The sequence below is a fragment of the Balaenoptera borealis genome (genome assembly GCF_965194805.1).
Source record: "Balaenoptera borealis genome assembly, chromosome: 4".
Classification (NCBI taxonomy): Eukaryota; Metazoa; Chordata; class Mammalia; order Artiodactyla; family Balaenopteridae; genus Balaenoptera; species Balaenoptera borealis.
Window position 1 is genome coordinate 78741343 of NC_138861.1, and position 13878 is coordinate 78755220.

Here is a 13878-nt window from a genome sequence, read left to right on the forward strand (position 1 = left end):
AATGAGCGCACCTTGCTGACTCCCCATTGTCCATGTCTTAACCTGGTTTTGTGGTTTTCTACTTTCATGATGTGCTAAAAGCATTAGATCTGGGGAAGTGGTGGTGGGAATAGCTTTGGAATAAAACTTGGGTATTCTTTAGAGTCTGCTAGATATATCCTTCTTGAATGTTCAAATAGAATTAGGTCTGCTTCCAAAATCATGCAAATGGCAAGATCTAAAAAATTCTTGATGCTATAGATGGGAATACTACTCCATGAAAGTAGAACGTTTTCTCTATAAACTGAACTGGGATTCTTTCCCGCCCCAGCCCCCCGTTTTTTTGGAGATTCAGCTTGGGAATTTTTTTTATTATTGTAAATAAGGGGAGAAGTAGGAATTTCAAGAACATCTGAGCATCCTGATAGTGTTCATTCTTAAAATAAAATTTTTAGAGGTTGTGCTTTTTTTCTTCCAAAAATTAAAGATGAGATAATATTTCTTCTCTCACTTCTGTTTCTGTCTCTTTTCTAGCTATAATATGATAAAACTGAAAGTTTTCTTTCCTCATTTGTTCCATTTATTAAATGCATTTTCATATATCAGAAACTGGGCACACAGTATTTTCTAGAGAAGTATGCACTGGCTTCTAAACTTCAGTCCCCTCATCTGTAAAACAGGGGACAAATACTACTGTGTAAGGCCGCTATAAGTGTTATAAATAATGTATATAAAATGCCTAAGTAATACCCGGCACACAGACACGTGAAAATTGTTGGTGGTGGCATTATTAATAATTAATATTATTAAGGTAGTAATAAAGAGCACACAACATAGCTAAGTAGTGTCCCTAGCTGTCATTGTTAGACTTCTGGCATAACTGGAGCAAATAAAGACTACTTAGGAGAAAGTATAGGTGTAAGTTAACTTGTGTTTCATATCTCTGGCCTAGAGCACACCAAACATCCCTGTAAAGAAGTCAGTATGGTAAAACCACAACACAGCACAGTAAATGGGGCCCAAAAAATTAAGTCATGTAAAATGCAGTGTCTGGGGCCAGCCTGCGTGATTAGCGCTGTGAATTCTGGAGTAAGTTCTGGAAGTCGGGCTGCTGGATCCAGATACAGCATATTCCCGACTAAAGTTTGGTATCACCTAGTGGTAGATATCTACTTTGTTTTAACCATCAATGGGATAATCATAGGGCTTACTGGGACTTACGGGACAACAGCAGTGACTTCAGTAACCTTTTTCTTACCTTGGGGCCTATTTTGTTTGGCCCAATCCAGGGAAGATGAAGCTAGGAAAATACATCTGCCTCCCCACTTCCTAATGGGCTCTGGGTTCCCTACCAGGCCTTGTCCTCAATATCTCCATCCTATATTCTAGTTCTGTCATCTGCCCTACATTCCTAGGAAGTAAGAATTTTGTCCTAGTCCCTTTTAGAGAAGGGTGGAAAAGGTGAGAGACCAAGAATCTCCAATTGTAATGTACCCAGTTTTGCATTCTCTCAGGGCTGATAATTATGGGGTTCTAATCTATTACCTACATTTTTTACCGGTAAAGAAGTAGAAACTTCCTCCAGGTTACATAACTAGTGAAAAGAGAAGCTTGGCTTTTCTTCATTAGAATGATAAAAAGTGTAGAAAGACCTTTTGGTCTAATGAAGAAAATGTTTTTATATGTTATATAATGATTTGATTATACTTCACCTATAACAGTTTTTTTGGAACTTGAAAAGATGTCTGTAAATTGAATAGGGAAGAACAATAGCCAAGCTATCTCTGAAGAAAAATAAGGGAGGACTTGTGGTGCCAGACATGAGAACTTATTAGTAAGCCCTAATAATTAAGACAACATGATTTTAGTATAGACGTGTATAAATTGATAGAATAGAGAGCTCACAAACAGACCCACACATATAAAGAACTAGAATCTATATCAATGACGCCTTGGATAATCTTTGACCCATCAGTTCTTCCTTTTGGATGCTTTCCCATGGAACCATACAAGTAAATAATGTTAAATGCACAAGATGTTTACTGTATAACATTATATATATTGAATATTGAAAATCTGGAATGAAATGTTCATTAATAGGGAGCTCATTAAATAAATTATAATATATATACTGAGTATTACATGGCTGCTAAATAGTGTAAGGAGGAGCTAAGTACTGATGGGGAAAGATGCATCATTCCATTAAGTAAAAAATAAGCTGTGTGGATGAGTGTGTGTAGGAAAAAGCCTGGAAGTAGACATATACCAGTAGTGATTATACATGGGGGAAGGGGCAGGGATTTTACTTTCTGGTTTAAATGTTTTGATGTGTTGTCCATATTAGGAACTGGCATGTAATTTTTAAAGAACTAAACAAAACAAACATTTAAATAACAAATTTCTAATAAAACCATAAATAATTTTAAATTGTTGGGAAAGTTGGAGTCCCTTTTGGATACTATTATGATAGAAAGTCAGACTGTATGGAGCCTGGCTCAGTCAAAGTTTACTGTCCTATAGGTGTTGTAGAGAGTCACCCACGAGTGTGTGTTTATTAACTTGGTGACAGTGACAGTGGTCGTATCAACAATGACTATTTTTTCATCTGCATAGTCTATAGTTTAAAGATTAGCGATTATAAAGCTTAATGTTCATGAATTTAGAGCTTGTTAAAGTAGACGTCCAGCTAAGTTCTTAGAGAAAAATAATAGCATTCTCAGAAAGGGAAGACTGACGGATTAGTAGTAGATCATATCATGAAAATTTAAATTGATTATTGATTTGGTTAGTTGAAATGACGAGGATACTCATAAAAGACCTGTAACCTGTTTAGCACACACTTGATTTTCTTTTTTCTAGATTCCTGTTCATCCTGTGCCTGATCCCTTAGTTCATGAAGTTCTAAACTTAGCTTTCAAGCACTTTAAACATAAGGAAGGGTAAGTAAAATACTTCCGGGACTGTTGCTTTTGTCGGCGGTCCAGATTTAGACTGTTAATTGGAACTCTCATAAATCATTTGTTTTCTGAAGTTCAAAGCAATTATCTTCCTGTATTTTTTAGTCCACAGGAGATGCTTATGGGAAAGATTTTGTAAAAAATGATTCTTAAAACCATTGATTGAATTTATAAGAATCAGGTTAAATTTCCTGGCAAATTGAAATCTAGAGAGAGAAGAAAATTCATGTGGTTTTTATCATCCTATAAATGAATCTTCAGAGAAAATTTATACAACACCCTGATAAGGAATTTTCAGAGTTATTAAGAAAGAGAGTTTGTAGAAAAATTTCATGAAATAATATGTTTGTTCTTTTGCTATTTTAGATATTCAGGAACCAACACTGGGAATGTGCATATTATTGCAGATTTATATGCAGAAGTGATAGGCGTTCTTGCCCAATCAAAGTAAGTTTTATAAATCACTGATTTTGATTTGTTTTGCGTTTTAGAATTCTCATTGCTAGCTAACAGAATAGACACTGACAGTTTTAGATCTGTTTTTTTTCCATAGAGTTATTGTGAAGTCTGTTTCACCTTTTATTATTTTGCTGCTCTGTTCCTTAGAGCAGGGGTCCCCAACGTTTTTGGCACCAGGGACTTGTTTCGTGGAAGAGAATTTTTCCATGGGGGGGAGGTGGGGGGTGGTGGCAGATGATGGTCCAGGCGGTAATGCGAGTGATGTGGGGGATGGTTCAGGCAGTAATGCGAGCGATGGGGAGTGGCAGGTGAAGCTTCGCTCACTCGCCCACTGCTCACCTCCTGCTGTGCGGCCCGGTTCCCAACAGGCCGTGGACAGCTATTGGTCCATGGCCTGGGGGTTGGGAACCCCTGCTTTAGAGGATTTTTAAGTGACACCCATACCTCAGTTCCACAACTTGTCTTCATTATTTGGGGTTTTCCATAAAACCTGAACTGAGGAAGTAAGAAATTGCCAAGAATAGTCAGGTCATTACCTTATTCCCTATTTTTCACAGTTCTGTGAGAAGTGTTTTTAAAAATCTTTTTTATAGAACTCTTGTCGAAGCTAATAATTACTGTTAATAGTTTCTACTTGAATACTTTTATTTCTGAGATAGCAATACAGTGTCTTCCTTCTAACCATCTTATTTATTTTAATACTGAACAGAGTTTTGAATAGGTAGAAGACATACCAGAAAGGAAAGATAAAGATAGTAGAGTACTCCATAAAGAGGGTGGTATTCATTAGGAGTTAACATGCATTGAGTTGTATTGAACCATCATTATCATAAACTGTAAAAAAGATGTTTGTCTTTAGTGTCTTGTGCCTGCTCTAAAGACTATGGAAGATTTTGAATTTCCTTTGTTGCTACTGGGAAATTTGTAAGGAAAAAAGTATCAATTTAGATTTTCTTGGGTGCTATTTAAAGAGTCAGTCTTTGGCCCTGAAATCATCTTATAGCAACCTTTTTCAAGTCTAAGAAACCAAACACAATTATTGTTGATGTTTAGTAGTTTAGATTTTAATATGAAGTAATGTATTTTATTATTTGGTAGTTACTGTCCTTTAATTTAGTATTATTTATTTTTTATCCTTTGTAATTTACCAGGGACCCTTCCTTGTACACACAATGCTATAGAACTTAGAACATAGTTGGAGTATTCGAAATGACTTAGATGTAGACAATAATATTTTAATATTGTATTTATATTTAATCAACAATGAATCCCTGTTTCAGGAATATAGCTACAAAAACATGAGCAATAATGTATTTCTTTTCATGGCACAGTAGTTCATGATATTGTAATTTTTATTGAAAATGATTTTCTGTCAGGAATATAGAAGTGCTAAATAACACATGAGCAAGTTGGGTCCAGAAGAACCCTACATCATAGCGAAGTTAAATCTAGGATGGTAAGGATAGTAAATCTAAATGGCCAATGGTAGATTTATGAAATGATGCTCAGCCTCACTGGTCTAGTTGTAAGAGAAATGCCACTCAGAGCAATATTGAGGTGTTTTCCACCCATACATACAATGAGCATGGGAAAAAACATGGATGGATCCACATTTGGCTGGGCTGATGGCACCAACATTTGAGAGGAAAGGTGGTGAGGTGGGAAAGGGGTGGGGAGAAAGAAAAGGCTGGGGGTGTTTTAGAATCTTGTCAATGCATCTCCTTTGATTATAGTGACTAATAATTATTATGAGAAATTTAATCGAAGGAAAAATCCTTGGATTCTAATAATATTACAATGGGAAGATTTTTATCCACTTTATATTTTCTTTATAAAACGCAAAAGAACACTTTCATGGAAAATGGTGTTGTATTTTACAAGACTGAAATGGAAATGGAGAAGTTATACTTCCTATCATGGATCCATATTTCATTAACATGTAATTAATATCCATGTTTAATTAATATTAATATGTCCTCAGTGCCCATTGGGAAGTATGCTTCATTTGTCATTATAACTTTCAAGAACTGGTTTCCCCAAGTAACATCAGCAATAAAACCTTTAGTTGTTTCATAATAGATAGAGGGGGAAAATGAAGTATTACTGATTAACAAACTATCAGATATCTTTTTCCATTGTAAGCAAAGAAAAACTTCGTAGCCTTAACTGTTGTAGTCATTTGAATCCAGGATGTTGCTCAACATTTCAGAAGCATTTTGATTCTTTAGCTGATTCACATTGTGAGACCAGTGTCCTCCCACTCATCTTCTTCAGTTTTTCTACAGTGTAAGGAGATAATAATTTTAAGAGATAATTAGTAGTCTACAAGTGATTGGTTTATCTCTTTGAACAAATATGTAGTCTCCAGTCTGCTCTCCATGTAACTCAAATTGCAGACTTGATCAAAATGAGTCTTAATATTTAGAGACACTCTCTGATTTACATGTGGATGTTTTATGGGTGGGTTATTAGATCTTATTTTTATGATGATTATGAAATATTAAGTGGTAATGATGCTGTATTGATGGTATTATAGGAATAAGAAATTCTAATAAGAAATAAGAATTTCTCCTTAAGGCATTTTTTATTTGAAAAAATAAATGAACAGTAAATTTAGAATCAGAAATATTTTTGTTTTCATCTGTATGTTTTTCTGGGTAATTTTGATGAGGGCAGAGAAAGGAGATGGTGTTCAGGTAAAATACTTTTTGATTTCAACCTTAAATATCATGTGGGAAATGAGTGTTTTCAATTCACATCAAATTGTGTATCCGTGTACGTTAAAGGTTTCAGGCTGTGAGGAAGAAGTTTGTGACAGAATTAAAAGAACTGCGACAAAAGGAACAAAGTCCACATGTGGTACAAAGCGTCATCAGCTTAATAATGGGAATGAAATTTTTCAGAGTGAAAATGTATCCTGTAGAAGATTTTGAAGCATCATTTCAGTTCATGCAGGTGATCTGCCTTCTCAAGTGCAGTAATTAGAATTAGCCTAACAGTGGTTGTTTTTGCTTTTCATGACTATTTAAAAGAAACAAAATAAATATAATTAATGACATTGTTACTAATTCCTTACCCCAAGCGTTAAATTGTCCGAAGTGTGAATTAATTTTCTTTTTAAATTTGAGCATGATTTGAACTTAGCTTTCTGGTAAAATTGCAGAGTATTTACAAAATTATTGTGATATTAACATTTCTATAATCTTCCTCCTTTTTTAATCTAATATACCTTTTTCCCCTCTCAAGGAATGTGCTCAGTATTTCTTAGAAGTAAAAGATAAAGATATAAAACATGCACTTGCTGGTTTATTTGTGGAGATTCTTATCCCTGTAGCTGCTGTAAGTATATTTTTAATTTTATATTGCATTTTAAAAGTACCTTTTTTGCGAAGAAGTTGCCACATTTGATATTCTTACTTTCTGGTAATCTCATAGATAATAAAGCGGAAACTTTCAGTGTAGTGGGAGTATGGGGTAAATCATTATTCGACACATAGCAGAAGAGCATCAATCAGTCTTTTAATCAAAAGAACAAGCCCAGGCCCTTAAGATTTAGAGACTGTTAGGAAGGCAGAGTATTTGCAACCTAGAAGTAATGGTTATCTCAAGTAGCTCAGTGTAACACACTGCATTTAATGGCATTTGCTCCTTACAAAATGGCAGCCATTTTAACGCCTCTGAAGAATTTAAAAGTACTGTGACATGTATCCTAGAGTTTACAGGATTGTCTCAGTTTTAAAAGTTAATTTCTATAGTTGCCATGATATTCATCATACCTGTCAAAATATGTATTCTAAATTATTTAGAAAATATGACTGCTATAAATATGGTTCCAATAACTTGTAGGGAAGCAGATTTATAGAAGCTTTTCTAGGTCTAAATTCATTGTGTTATTCAAAAACAATTCTGTAGTTACTAGTAACATAGCATGGTATAAATAGGATTCGGGGATTTTAGAATACTTAGACATGCTAGATTTTTTTGTTTCCTGGGGTTTTTTTTTTGTGGTATGTGATATGCCACTCACTTTCAGTATACTACATACTGCTGTATAAATGATATTCTTTATATATATACATATAATTTCATTTAAAAACACTTATGGAGGTAAAATTGACTTAAATTACACATATTTAAAGCGTACAATTAGACATATGTATATGCCTGTAAAACCTTCACCACAGTCAAGATAATGTTCGTACCTATCATACTTCAGAAGTTTCCTCATGTTCCTTTTTTAATCCCCTCCCCACTCACTCCACATTGTTCTCAGGTAACCATTGATCTTTCTATTCCTCTACTTAGTTTTGGGTTTTCTAGAATTTTATATTAATGGAATCTTATAGTACAGACTCTTTTTTCTGGCTTCTCTCACTCTGCACAATTATTTTGAGTTCCAACTATGTTACAGAATATATCAGCAGTTTATACATTATTTCATTGTATGGATATACCACAGTTCGGTTATGTGTTTATCTGTTTTTGGACATTTGGGTTGTTTCAAGGTTTTTTTTATATATAAATTTATTTATTTATTTTTGGCTGCGTTGGGTCTTTGTTGCTGTGTGCGGGCTTTTCTCTGGTTGCGGCAAGCGGGGGCTACTCTTTGTTGTGTTGCGCGGGCTTCTCATTGCGGTGGCTTCTCTTGTTGCGGAGCACGGCCTCTAGGCACGCGGGCTTCATTAGTTGTGGCTCGTGGGCTCTAGAGCGCAGGCTCCGTAGTTGTGGCGCACGGGCTTAGTTGCTCCATGGCATGTGGGATCTTCCCGGACCAGGGCTCGAACCCGTGTCACCTGCATTGGCAGGCAGATTCTTAACTGCCACGCCATCTGGGAAGTCCCAAGAGTGTATCTTCTTTATTATTTCATTTAGTTTTTTAGCCATGCAGCGCAGCCTGCAGGATCTTAGTTCCCTGACCAGGGATTGAACCCGTGTCCCCTGTATTGGCAGGCAGATTCTTAAACCACTGTGCTGCCAGGGAAGCCCTGTTTCAAGTGTTTGACTGTTACAAATAGACCTGCTGTGAAATTCCCATACAAGTCTGTGTATGGACATGTGCTTTAATTTCCTTTGGGTTGATATCTAGAAGTGAAATTGCTGGACCAAATGGTAGGTGTATGTTTAACTCTTAAAGAAATTGCCTAGCTGTGTTCCAAAGTGGTTTTACTGGTTTGCATTCCCACCACTTATGTGGGAGTTCTGTTCCTCCACATCCTCACCAACTCTGCTTTGGCTGGTCTTTTTAGTTTTAGCCAATCTAATAAGTGTGTCGTGATATCTCAGTGTAGCTTTTAATTTGCATTTCCCTCCAGACTAATGATTTTGAGCATCTTTTCCTGTCCTATTTTCTGTCTGTATGTTTTCTTTGGCAAAATGTCTGTTGAAATCTTTTTTCTCATTTTAAAATTGGGTTATTTTCTGATTAAGTTTTGAGAGATATATTTTTGTATTTTTTGTATATTCTGGATATGAAGTTTTTGTCAGCTACATGCTTTGTGAATATTTCTCCTAGTCCATGATTTGTCTTTTCATTTTCTTAATTATGTCTTTGGAAGAGGAGAAGTTTTAAATTTTGATGAAGTCTGATTTATCAGTTTATTCTTTTATAAGTTGTGCTTTTGGTATCGTACCTATGAAGTCTTTGCCTAACCCAGGGTAACAAAGTTTTTCTATATTTCAGTTTCAGGATTTACTTTTAGGTCAGTGATCTATTTTGAGTTAATTTTGTATATGGTATGAGGTATGGATTGAAATTTTGTTTTGTTTTGTTTAATTCTTTTTGTTTTTGCAAATAGCATCCAGTTGTTCCTGTACCGTTTCACCTGTTTGTTGACAGCTCTTTCTAAGTACATTAGTTCCTCTGTCAAAAAATTCAATTGACTCTTATTTGTGTGGGTCTTTTTCTGACTCTATTCTGTTCCAATGATCTGTGTGTATATTCTTACAACAATGGTATACTGTGTTAATTACTGTAGTAAGTTAGAAGGCAGGTAGTATACATCTTTCAACTTTAAGTTTTTTCAAAAAAATTTTGGCTCTTCTAGGTCTACTGCATTTACATATAAATTTTAGAATCACCTAGTCCATTAAAAAAAATCTAGTGGGATTTGACTGGGATTGGATTAAATTAGTCAATAAATTGGGAGGACAGACATCTTAATATTGATTCTTGCAATTCATGAACGTAGTTTCTCTCCTTTTACTTAGGTCTTTATTTTCTGTCAACAGTGTTTGGTAGTTTTCAGTGTACAGGTCTCGAATATATTTTGTTAAATTTAGCCCTAGGCATTTCATATTTTTATGCTACTGTAAATGGCATTGTTTTAAAATTTCATTTTCCAGGTGCTCAAAATACTTTTCAATGTGCATTTTTTTTTTTTTTTTTTTTTTGGCTGCGTGGGTCTTCGTTGCTGCACACGGGCTTTCTCTAGTTGCGGTGAGCAGTGGCTACTCTTCGTTGCGGTGTGTGGGCTTCTCATCGCAGTGGCTTCTCTTGTCGCAGAGCATGGGCTCTAGGCGCACGGGCTTCAGTAGTTGTGGTGCGTGGGCTCAGTAGTTGTGGCTCACAGGCTCTAGAGCTCAGGCTCAGTAGTTGTGGCGCATGGGCTTAGTTGCTCAGAGGCATGTGGGATCTTCCTGGACCAGGGCTCGAACCCATGTCCCCTGCATTGGCAGGCGGATTCTTAACCACTGTGCCACCAGGGAAGCCCCAGTGTGCATATTTTATTTTTGCCTTATTGCACTGGCTAGGACTCTCAGTACAAGGATAAATAGAAGTGATGAGAACAGACGCCATTCACATCTTAGGGCTAAAGTCATCAGTCTTTTACCAATAAGTATGATGTTACCTGTAGATTTTTCATAGATGCCTTTTATCATATTGAGGAAATTTATTTCCATTCCTAGTTTGTTAAGAGTTTTTTTCAGGAATGAATGTTGGATTTTGTTAAATGCTTTTTTTTCTCTGTCTACTGAAGTAATCATATAGTTTTTCTATTTTGTTCATTAATATGGTGAATTACATTGATTGATTTTTCAAATGTTGGATCAACCATATATTCCTGGGGTTAAACTCCTCTTGATCATGATAAGATTTTTTTAATATATTGTTAGATTTCATTTGCTAGGTTTTTTTCTTTTGAGAATTTTTGCACTTATCTATCTTCATGGGGGCTGTTGGTCTGTGGTTTTCTTGCAATGTCTTTGTTTTTAGTAACAAGTTAATGTTGAAGAAGTTTGTGCAGAATTGGCTCTACGTCTTCCTTTGGAGTTGAGTAGAATTCACCAATAAAGCCACCTGGCCTGGGATTTTTCTTGTGGCAAGCTTTTTAACTACCAGATAATTTTCTTCAAAATGCATAGGGCTGCTCAGACTATTTCTTCTTGAGTACGCTTTCACGTCTTTCTAAGGAGTTTGCCCATTTTGTGTGAATTATCCAATTTATTGTTGTAAAGTTGGTCATAATATTCCCTTAATTTCTTTAAATAGCTATAGGATCTGTAGTGACCTCTTGCATTCCAAATACTGGTAGTTTGTGACTTTTCTCCTTTTTTCCTGATCTGTCTGGCTAGAAGTTTATTGATTGTATTGATCTTCTCAAAGAACCAGCTTTTGACTTTATTGATGTTCTCTATTTTTCAGTTTTCTATTTAACTCATTTCTACTTGGATTTTTATTATTTTTCTTCTACTTTCTCTATATTTGCTCTTTTTTTCCCCCCTAGTTTCTTAAGGTGGAAGCTGAGGTCATCAAGACCTTTTCTCTTTTCTAATATAAGCACTTAATGCTATATATTTCCCTCTAAGTAGTTCTACAGTGGCAGCCCACAAATTCTGATATCTTGTGTTTTCATTTTCATAAAGCTCAAAATACTTTCTGCTGTCCTTTTTGAAATCCACGGGTTATTTAGAAGCATTTTATTTAATGTCTAAACATTTGGGGATTTTCCAGAGATCTTCAGGTTATTCATTTTTAATTTGTGGTTGCAGAACGTATTTGGTATGCTTGAATCCCATTAGATGCATTGAAATTTGTTTTTTGGGCCAGAATATCATTTATTTTGATGAATGTTCCATGTGCACTTGAAAAGACTATGTATACTGCTGTTGGATAGAGTGTTGTATGAATATCAATTAGGGCAAATTGGTTAATAGTGTTCTTCAACTCTGCTGATTTCCTCTCTACTTGTTCTATCAACTACTGAGAGAGGAGTATTGAAATCTGATCAACTATTTCTCTGTGCAGTTCTGTCAATTTTTGCTTGCTGTATGTTTAAGCTCTATCATGAAACACATGTATGTTTAGGATTGTATATCCTCTTTAATTAACACCATTATCATTGTGAAACCTTCCTTATCTCTGATAATATTCTTTGCTCTGAAATCTACTTTGTCTGATAGTAATATAGCCACTCCTGCTTCCTTTTGATTGTATAAGGGTAGTATATCTTTTTCCATTTTTTCCTTTTAATCTACTTGTGTTTTTATATTTAAAAAAAAAAAAAAATATATATATATATATATTTTTGTAGGCAGGATATGGTTGGTTCTTGCTTTTTTATCCAGTCTGACAATCTCTGCCTTTTAATTGGGCACCACATACATTTGATATGATTATTGATACAGTTATTTTAAATCTGTCATCTTCTGATTATATTTTTAATTTTCCCATCTGTTCTTTGTTTCCTTTTTCTACTATTTTTTTGGATTAATTGAATATTTTTGTGATTCTTTTATCTCCTTTGTTGGCTTATTAGCTATATCTGATTGTTTTGTCATTTTATTGTTTATGGTATACATCTTTAACTTATCGTTGTCTACCTCAAGTGATGTTATACTGTTCCTGTGTAGTGTAAAAACCATACACAATGGTACACTTTCATTTCTTCCCTGAAAATTCTTACACAGCAGTAAGCTGGGGCCATCAAAGGGCTCATCTCTTTTCCATTCCTCAGGGGTCACTTTCTTTTGTTGACTGATGTATGATATTTTGCGTATCATTTCATATATTTTGTTCCTTTTTGGTTGTTTCAGATGGTAAAATAAGTCTAGCCCCCTTTACACCACCTTGGCTAGAAATGGAAGTTAGTAAGATTCACTTTATTCAGGTTTTTTTCTATTTAAAATATTTTAAAATGAAGAAATTTATTTTCATACTGAGAATCAAATGTAACTGTTTTGACTTTTATTTTTAAATATTGAATTAATTGACTTGTGATCTATGTGTTCATATGGAATGGTTTATGGTATTCAGGTCCTATCTTTAGAACATGTTCAGAAAAGATGGACAGGGAATTGTAAGAAAAATTAAGAATTTAAAATATTAATGACATAGCAGTTGTAGAGATTGGCATGATTTTTTTTTGACCAGTTTTGAATATTTACTTAGAGTTAAATACTTGAAGATTTTTTAAATGAGTACGAACAGAAGTCATGAACTATAAGTTCGTAAGTAGTTTGAGTCAAATACCCCACCCCCACTCTCACCTCAGTTTTAACTGTGAAAATAGGTTCATTTTGCCAAGAAGAAAACAGATGATCATTTATAAAACCATGTCAGCTTAGCTTAATGAAGTACATCATTAGTGCATGTACTTCAATTTCTTTTCCTAGAAATGGTTTGAAACACTGTGTATCCATCCCAAATTGTCATTTGTGCTTCCCCCTTGTCTGAAAAATCTGTTTTTGCCAGATATCTGAGATTATGTTGTGGTTTTTAAGGTAACTCATCAAAAGGAGCAGATTGTGGGAAGAAAGACCCTCAACTGTGGTCCATTATTACTGTGTTGCCTAATTCTTTTATGCCATGTTTGCTTTTGTATTTTATTTGTTTACTAGGGTTGCCCTTACAAAGTACCACAAACTAGGTGGCTTAAACAACAAAAATTTATTGTCTCACATTTATGGAGGCTAGATGTCTAAGACCAAGGTGTTGCCAGGTTGATTTTTTTCTGAGTGCCGTGAGGAAGATCTGTTCCGTGCCTCTTGCCTAACTTCCGGTAGTTTACTGAAAATCTTTGATCTTCCTTGTCTTATAGATGTATCACCCTGATCTCTGCCATCATCTTCACATGGTGTTATCCTTGTGTGCATGTCTTTGTCCAAATTCTCCCCCCCCCCCCACCTTTTTAAAATTAATTTTTATTGGAGTGTAGTTGCTTTACAATGTTGTGTTAGTTTCTACTATACAGCAATACAGCTATACGTATACATATATCCCCTCTTTTTTGGATTTCCTTCCCATTTAGGTCACCACAGAGCACTGAGTAGAGTTCCCTGAGCTGTACAGTAGGTTCTCATTAGTTATCTATTTTATACCTAGTATCAATAGTGTGTATATGTCAATCCCAGTCTCCCTATTCATCCCCCGCCCCCTTTTTTAAGGACGCCAGTCATGTTGGAGTAGCCCCCGCCCCAACTTCAATGTGACCTCATTCTAACTTAACTAATTATATCTGCAATGACCTGTTTTCATATAAGGTCA

General features: G+C 35.1%; 1 protein-coding gene across 11 annotated transcripts in view; it reads left to right on the forward strand.

The window, feature by feature from the left end:
- Nucleotides 1-13878, forward strand: part of FRYL (FRY like transcription coactivator) — a 293684-nt gene that overhangs the window by 176122 nt on the left and 103684 nt on the right. For all 11 annotated transcript variants that reach the window (XM_082390370.1, XM_082390379.1, XM_082390377.1 and 8 more), the window contains 4 exons: nucleotides 2839-2918; nucleotides 3303-3383; nucleotides 6182-6350; nucleotides 6642-6734. In XM_082390370.1, coding sequence (XP_082246496.1) covers nucleotides 2839-2918; nucleotides 3303-3383; nucleotides 6182-6350; nucleotides 6642-6734 — 423 coding nt within the window. The remainder of the gene's footprint in view (nucleotides 1-2838; nucleotides 2919-3302; nucleotides 3384-6181; nucleotides 6351-6641; nucleotides 6735-13878) is intronic.